This window comes from Salmo salar, chromosome ssa12 (genome assembly GCF_905237065.1).
Source record: "Salmo salar chromosome ssa12, Ssal_v3.1, whole genome shotgun sequence".
NCBI classification, from domain to species: domain Eukaryota; kingdom Metazoa; phylum Chordata; class Actinopteri; order Salmoniformes; family Salmonidae; genus Salmo; species Salmo salar.
The window spans coordinates 97510615-97519549 of NC_059453.1; the positions used below are offsets into that span (position 1 = coordinate 97510615).

General features: G+C 41.4%; 1 protein-coding gene across 1 annotated transcript; it reads right to left on the reverse strand.

Annotated features, from left to right (window-relative positions):
- Window positions 1-2732: 2732 nt before the first annotated feature.
- On the reverse strand, window positions 2733-5281 carry LOC106601492 (E3 ubiquitin-protein ligase RNF186). The gene is made up of 3 exons (XM_045691968.1): window positions 5123-5281; window positions 4327-4877; window positions 2733-3480 (listed from the first exon to the last, which is right to left on the reverse strand). Exons 2-3 carry the CDS (start codon window positions 4662-4664, stop codon window positions 3405-3407), a joined length of 414 nt encoding a protein of 137 aa, XP_045547924.1. The 5' UTR covers window positions 4665-4877; window positions 5123-5281; the 3' UTR covers window positions 2733-3404.
- Between the last annotated feature and the right edge of the window lie 3654 nt (window positions 5282-8935).

An 8935-nucleotide genomic window follows, 5' to 3' on the forward strand; every position in this document is an offset into this window, starting at 1 on the left:
TCTGCTGACATAATCTAATGTTTTGCTTTCGTTGTAAAGCCTTTTTGAAATCGGACAGTGTGGTTAGATTAAAGAGAGTCTTATCTTTAAATGGCTGTAAAATAGTCATATGTTTGAGAAATTGAAGTAATAGGATTTTTAAGGTTTTGAAAATCGCGCCACAGGATAGGCTGTTACGTAGGTGGGACGAATTCGTCCCACCTAGCCTAGAGAGGTTAATTACTAGTCTGCAGCTAGGAATACGTTATCATTGAACGCGAAGACCGACAACCGCCGAAAACAGCTATTCTATAATGACATGAATGTATGTCACTCTGAACTATCCATTCTAACCACGACAGAGAGAGAGAGAGGGCAGACAGACTCTCCAACAGAAACAAACTTTTCAACAGAGATCCAGACGACACACTGAGCATAAATATATATATTGATTGCAGTTTTTCCCGAATGAGTGAGCGTTCATGTGCAAAGATTTAGCATTTCAATTGTTATAATTATCAACTCTGTAGTGCCTTCTCAGTTGACCCCCCTTTTGCCTAACAAGCCGCCATGCCGGTTTAGCCCACTAGGGCACATTCCTCTATCATTTCTTGTAACGATATCTACTGTTTGTTATGCATTTCTGTGAATTACTTAGTTAGTAAATAAATGATTTTAAGACAAATGATGTATGGATGACTCATAGTGAAGACTGGGTTCATGCAGATAACCAACAATTTACGATGTTTGGAATGAGACTGATGTGAGGTAACTAATTCGTCATTAATCAGAAGACTAATAGATCAGATATTATAATATCTGAAAGTTGTATTAGGAAAATTATAACTTTTTAATCTGAATATTTTCCTTGGTGTCCCTACCTCCTAGTTAATTACAGTTACACAATTAATCAGTTTAATCGAGGAATAATAATTACAGAGTTATTTGTGTGACGTCCTGACCAGTAAAGGGGTCATTTGTAATTATAGTATGGTCAGGGCGTGGCAGGGGGTGTTTGTTTTGTGTATTTTGGGGTATTTTGGTTCTAGGGGATTTTGGTTCTAGTTTTCTATTTCTATGTTTCTTTTTCTATGTGTGGCCAAGTATGGCTTCCAATCAGAGGCAGGTGTCTTTCGTTGTCTCTGATTGGAAGCCATACTTAGGCAGCCTGTTTTTCCTGTGTTTTTGTGGGTGGTTGTTTTTCATATAGTCGTAGTACCTTACGCAACTGTTGTTTTGTCGTTTGTTAGTATTTTTGTTTAAGTGTTCACTTTAATCAAAATAAAGAAAGAAGATGAGCACTATACCCACTGCGCCTTGGTCTGTCCCTTACGACGTATGTGACAATTTGATAAATATGTCTTCACTTTTATTGATGCCAAAGACACGACAGTACCATTCTTTATTCATGGATGTGTTGTTAGACAAAATTGTGAGTGAGCCCACTCCCTTGGCTGAGAAGCTACCCCACACATGAATGGTCTCAGGATGCTTTACTGTTAGCATGACACAGGACTGATGGTAGCGCTCACCTTGTCTTCTCCGGACAAGCTTTTTTCCAGATGCCCCAAACAATCGGAAAGGGGATTCATCAGAGAAAATGACTTTACTCCAGTCCTCAGCAGTCCAATCCCTGTACCTTTTGCAGAATATCTGTCTGTCCCTGATGTTTTTCCTGGAGAGAAGTGGCTTCTTTGCTGCCCTTCTTGACACCAGGCCATCCTCCAAAAGTCTTCACCTCACTGTGCGTGCAGATTCACTCACACCTGCCTGCTGCCATTCCTGAGCAAGCGCTGTACTGGAGGTGCGATCCCACAGCTGAATCAACTTTAGGAGACGGTCCGCACTTGCTGGACTTTCTTGGGCGCCTTGAAGCCTTCTTCACAACAATTGAACCGCTCTCCTTGAAGTTCTTGATGATCCAATAAATGGTTGATTTTGGTGCAATCTTGTTGGCAGCAATTTCCTTGCCTGTGAAGACTTTTTTGTGCAAAGCAATGATGACGACACGTGTTTCCTTGCAGGTAACCATGGTTGACAGAGGAAGAACAATGATTCCAAGCACCACCCTCCTTTTGATGCTTCCAGTCTGTTATTCAAACTCAATCAGCATGACAGACCGATCTCCAGCATCGTCCTCGTGGCAGGGCTGAAATGCAGTGGAAATGTTTTTTGGGGGATTCAGTTCATTTGAATGGCAAAGAGGGACTTTGCAATTCATCTGATCACTCTTCATAACATTCTGGAGTATATGGAAATTGCCATCATACAAATTGAAGCAGCAGAATTTGTGAAAATTAATATTTGTGTCATTCTCAAAGCTTTTGGCCACGATTGTACTATATACTGCACTAGCCGGGCCCTGGTCAAAAGTAGTATACTATTTACTGCACTAACCGGGCCCTGGTCAAAAGTAGTATACTATATACTGCACTAGCTGGACCCTGTTCAAAAGTAGTATACTATATACTGCACTAGCCGGGCCCTGGTCAAAAGTAGTATACTATATATTGCACTAGCCGGGCCCTGGTCAAAAGTAGTATACTATATACTGCACTAGCTGGGTCCTGGTCAAAAGTAGTATACTATATACTGCACTAGCCGGGTCCTGGTCAAAAGTAGTATACTATATACTGTACTAGACGGGAATTAACACCTCCAACTCTTTTAGGGGTCCATAAATAGTTGGATATCGGACAGTTACTTTCCTAATGTAATGATAATAATAAGCAATTTCACACTCTTAGACAGGGTTATTTTAAAGTAGATGTATTTATTTACCAATAAATATAATCCCAATATAAAAAAACATGCTCTTTAAACAGAACAGATAAATAAAACATGTAAAATGAGGATAAACAAATCCACCTTCCCTTATATGGGGGATTGGAAATGATGCAGACAATTACATTGATAAAAGCAACAATCAATCTGCAATATTAAAGCAGTTATAAAATGATGTAATAATAAATACTAAACATCCACTTCCCTTCACGCAGTAATACACCTTTTATCAAATGATTAAACATCTATTATAAACATTGTTCACAGTATATTGTATTGTACACAGCACACAGTCTCTAACCTTCACCCCTTTATCTATCTATCTATCTATCTATCTATCTATCTATCTATCTATCTATCTATCTATCTATCTATCTATCTATCTATCTATCTATCTATCTATCTATCTATCCTTCATTATTATTTAACCCTTATTTTACCAGGTAAGTTGACTGAGAACATTACACATACGCAAAGTCAATCAAACCCAAAGAATATTAATAATTGGTTCAATCTTGCGTCATTATTGAAAATCCCCGGTCGGTCCTGTTTAGTGAATTAGCTTCATTACTCAATGAGTATCTCCGACTCTGAAATGGTAACATCCAGTCTTCTTTATCCCTGCTCTTCGTCTTCTCGGTTTACAGTACATTGTGCTTCATCCTCCTCAGGAAATTCTGTAGTTTGAGCCTCAGGCCACAATGCCTTGATGGAGACCTGGAGGACAGGAGAGTAGGGGGAAAGAAACAGAGTAGGCAGAGAGAGAAAGAGAGAGAGAGAGAGAGAGAGAGAGAGAGAGAGAGAGAGAGAGAGAGAGAGAGAGAGAGAAAGAGAGAGAGAGAGAGAGAGAGAGAGAGAGAGAGAGAGAGAGAGAGAATTACAGTTTAGTAATTGAACAGACTTCTGAACCTAAAAAGGAAGCTGTACAAGCTGCATAATACAATCATAATACGATCAAAGTAAAGAAACTGTCACCTAAAGTAAAACCATCACAGTACAACAATACAGCTGATGAAGAGAGAAATCAAGACCAATAGATGTAGTGATACAGAAAGGGAGAGAGCAGAGAGAGAGAAAGGGAGAGATACGAGACAGAGAGAGAGAGAGAGAAAAAAAGCAGAGCGCTGCAAAGTGGAGAGTGATATCAGAGAGTGATAGCAGAGAGTGATTGCAGAGAGTGATAGCAGAGAGTGATAGCAGAGAGTGATAGCAGAGAGTGATAGCAGAGAGTGATATCAGAGAGTGATAGCAGAGAGTGATAGCAGAGAGTGATATCAGAGAGTGATATCAGAGAGTGATATCAGAGAGTGATAGCAGAGAGTGATAGCAGAGAGTGATATCAGAGAGTGATAGCAGAGAGTGATATCAGAGAGTGATAGCAGAGAGTGATAGCAGAGAGTGATAGCAGAGAGTGATAGCAGAGAGAGATATCAGAGAGTGATAGCAGAGAGAGATCGCAAAAGAGACAGAACAAAATGAGAGGAAGAACAGAGAGCAGAGGAAGATTTCTCCAGGTTTCTAAATCAGTCTATCAATGCATCCACCTTTGCCTGGGGTACTCACCATGTGTACGGTGTAGTGGTTTGTGTCTGTCTGTTAGCTTCCTTCCACTGTTCTTCCTCTTCCTCCTCCTCCTCTTCCTGTTGTGTGTCTAGTATCTGGTCCCAGATCTCAGTGTTAACCCACAGCGACCCCGGCAGGGTGAGGCTGGGCTCGGTGCAGGTGATCCAACGGCACAGTGGGCAGCAGACTGTCAGTAGGCCGCTCTGGTGCCTGGACATCGCCTGCAAGCACAGCCCACAGACTGTGTGCTTACAGTGGAGCATCCGAGGGATCTTCTCCCTACGAGAGTAGGATTGGAGGCAGACGCAGCACTCCATGTCCTCACTCATCAGACCCATGGCTGGATGGCTGGGGTGTGGATGGATGGATGGATGGATATACGGCTGGAGCACGGAGGAACTCTAGACAGAGTCAGTGTCTGGGCAGGAAGACGTGGGGTTTAAACGCTGGTCTGAGGTCAGTGTTCCCCTTGTGGTTTATTAAGGTCCTGGTTTGGATTTGATGAGGATGAGCTGATCCTAAATCTGTGCTTTGGAGCGTAGGTCAGGAATCTGCAAAAGACATTAAGATGTTAAAATAAATTAAATTAGACTCAGCGACTTCATCACTGGCACTATGTTAACATATATAATGTAATAACATATCTTAAATCAACAGGCTGTCATGTTTTTCTGAAAAGACATGAAGAAAAAATATCTTTAAAATTATCACACACATTTATAACATCCATAGTTATCAGATATAGATAAACCTTTTCACTTTTATCATTATCAATGAGAGGCAATATTTTACTTACAGGTTCTGGAAGATTGTCAGCACAGCGACCAACTATCTAACGACAAAACTTTGTGTGTGAGAGAGAAGAGTGTGTGCTCTTATTTTAAGCCTTGAGGGAGGAAACAAAATGCAGTTATTTTCCCAGAAAGGGCGGTCTCTCACCTCCTCTACTCTCAGGTGAGGCAGGAAAGTTCCATGGAAAGAGGTAAACACTTCCAGGTCACTTCTATAGCATAGTAGGTCACGTCAGGAGAATTGCCAGGGCCGTGTATTGACATTTTGAGGGGGAGCATTTGTAGAACACTTTCTGTGGACTTGAAGAACACTCTCTGTGGACTTGAAGAACACTCTCTGTGGACTTGAAGAACCCTCTCTGTGGACTTGAAGAACACTCTCTGTGGACTTGAAGAACACTCTCTGTGGACTTGAAGAACCCTCTCTGTGGACTTGAAGAACACTCTCTGTGGACTTGTAGAACCCTCTCTGTGGACTTGTAGAACCCTCTCTGTGGACTTGTAGAACCCTCTCTGTGGACTTGAAGAACCCTCTCTGTGGACTTGTAGAACCCTCTCTGTGGACTTGAAGAACCCTCTCTGTGGACTTGTAGAACCCTCTCTGTGGACTTGTAGAACCCTCTCTGTGGACTTGTAGAACCCTCTCTGTGTACGTGCCTGGTTATTGTAGTGTTTATGTACAGAATCAGTTCAATGGAAGCAGTTTCTCTTCTAGATAATAGTCACAGTTCAGTGGAAGAAGTTGTTGATCTTCTCCTATGACCCTTTAATGACTCACTTATCTTACAGTATATGGTATACCTGTATATTGTGGATGACGTTTATTATAGTTTATATGGATCCCAGGACTCCATGGAAATGTCAGGTGTTAATGAGTGAGTGGGCTGTCCAGTTGTTTTACCATAAAAATCTGATGAATTGATGGATGAATGAAACCCAAATCAGGAGAGTTTCAGGCTGCTGTGTTGTTATTGTTTTAAAGTCACGTGTTTCTACTAAAATCAGGTCACATGTTCAGTGGAAACCTTGTAAACAACCACTCTAAACGGTCAAATAGAAAACAGTCTCCCTGCTGAAATTTGTAAATAAACCGGCTTGACTTGTAATTGACAAATGATGACGGCTCTTCTTTAGGTTCACCTGGAAATTCCAGGTGATTCACGCCTGTCTATTCACAATGTCAGCTAAGTGCCAACCACTAACGCATAACAGACACAAACAAACAAATGTATTCCATGGACAAAACATACAATTTCACGTCGCATATTTAAGCATGGAATGTGTGTGTATCTCACTAATGAATTCCTATCATTAAAGGGCCAGAACAAGAGACTGAAAGAGCTTTGTCAAAGTCTTCTGCTAGCTTCTAATTGTTATTTTTCTGCTTTCTGAAGTAATGACTAAGCTGCACACTAAAACAACGTGAGCTAAATGACAGTAAATGATGAGTAATTCTGCTAGCCAGGGACGGTAACCAGCTCTACCGTCAGCCCTGTTTGGTAACACAGGGACTTTGTCCCAAATGCAACCATATTCCCTATATAGTGCACTACTTTAAAGGAAAAGGCTCTGGTCAAAAGTAGTGCACTACATATGGAACAGGGTAGCATTTGGGACACACCCAGGGACAATAGAGCTGCCTACTTCTCTGACAGACACCTCAAGGCTACAATTATCAAGAAAGGTTAAGAACAATAAACCAAAAAGGAGCCATAAAATATACATATCAAACACAAAGTTTATATATATACATATAGACTGTTGTCTCCTCATTATGGTCTATATAGACTGTTGTCTCCTCATTAGGGTCTATATAGACTGTTGTCTCCTCATTAGGGTCTATATAGACTGTTGTCTCCTCATTAGGGTCTATATAGACTGTTGTCTCCTCATTAGGGTCTATATAGACTGTTGTCTCCTCATTAGGGTCTATATAGACTGTTGTCTCCTCATTATGGTCTATATAGACTGTTGTCTCCTCATTAGGGTCTATATAGACTGTTGTCTCCTCATTAGGGCCTATATAGACTGTTGTCTCCTCATTAGGGTCTATATAGACTGTTGTCTCCTCATTAGGGTCTATATAGACTGTTGTCTCCTCATTAGGGTCTATATAGACTGTTGTCTCCTCATTAGGGTCTATATGATCCTCATTCACCAACCTACCCACTATGTCTACTAGGTCCATATTTCTCTATTTAAAATAATGTTTGAGTGGGTCAGTAGCGTTGTAATGACAGGCAGACAGAGACAGGCAGACAGAGACAGACAGACAGACAGACAGACAGACAGACAGACAGACAGACAGACAGACAGACAGACAGACAGACAGACAGACAGACAGACAGACAGAGAAACAGGCAGATAGACACGGAGACAGACAGACAGCATGTCCTAAGGGTTAGTGTCTCAGTTCTTTGGGTCTTCCATTTGTATGCAACATTTCCTGTAATTGAATGAGTCATCATACAAACGGTCATACCAAAGAGTAATTTATTTGTTAACCTACAGCTCCCCTCCTCTTTTCCAACTATGCTGCAATACATTATTTTCCAACTAAGAGAGGAAATAAACACTAGTTATTCATTAACGGGAGATATGTAGAAAGAGGAACTAAAACATTGTGAAACCGGTGTGTCAGGTGTGACTGGGGGTCAGGCTAGATAGGGTGGATGGCAGGGTGGATGGAGCACAGCCCTGATCAAATGTAGTATATACTGTAGTATACTATATAAGGAATGGTATGTATGGGGGTCAGGCTAGATAACAGGGTGGATGGAGCACAGCCCTGGTCAAATGTACTATATACTGCACTAGCCGGGCCCTGATAAAATGTACTATTTACTGTAGTATACTATATAAGGAATGGTATGTATGGGGGTTAGGCTAGATAGGGTGGATGGCAGGGTGGATGGAGCACAGCCCTGATCAAATGTACTATATACTGCACTAGCCGGGCCCTGATAAAATGTACTATTTACTGTAGTATACTATATAAGGAATGGTATGTATGGGGGTTAGGCTAGATAACAGGGTGGATGGAGCACAGCCCTGGTCAAATGTACTATATACTGCACTAGCCGGGCCCTGATAAAATGTACTATTTACTGTAGTATACTATATAAGGAATGGTATGTATGGGGGTTAGGCTAGATAGGGTGGATGGCAGGGTGGATGGAGCACAGCCCTGATCAAATGTACTATATACTGACAGCCGGGCCCTGATAAAATGTACTATTTACTGTAGTATACTATATAAGGAATGGTATGTATGGGGGTTAGGCTAGATAGGGTGGATGGCAGGGTGGATGGAGCACAGCCCTGGTCAAATGTACTATATACTGTAGTATACTATATAAGGAATGGTATGTATGGAGGTCAGGCTAGATAGGGTGGATGGAGCACAGCCCTGATCAAATGTACTATATACTGTAGTATACTATATAAGGAATGGTATGTATGGAGGTCAGGCTAGATAGGGTGGATGGCAGGGTGGATGGAGCACAGCCCTGATCAAATGTACTATATACTGCACTAGCCGGGCCCTGATAAAATGTACTATTTACTGTAGTATACTATATAAGGAATGGTATGTATGGGGGTTAGGCTAGATAACAGGGTTGATGGAGCACAGCCCTGATCAAATGTACTATATACTGTAGTATACTATATAAGGAATGGTATGTATGGGGGTTAGGCTAGATAACAGGGTTGATGGAGCACAGCCCTGATCAAATGTACTATTTACTGCACTAGCCGGGCCCTGATCAAATGTAGTATTTACTGCACTAGCCGGGCCCTGATAAAATGTAGTATAC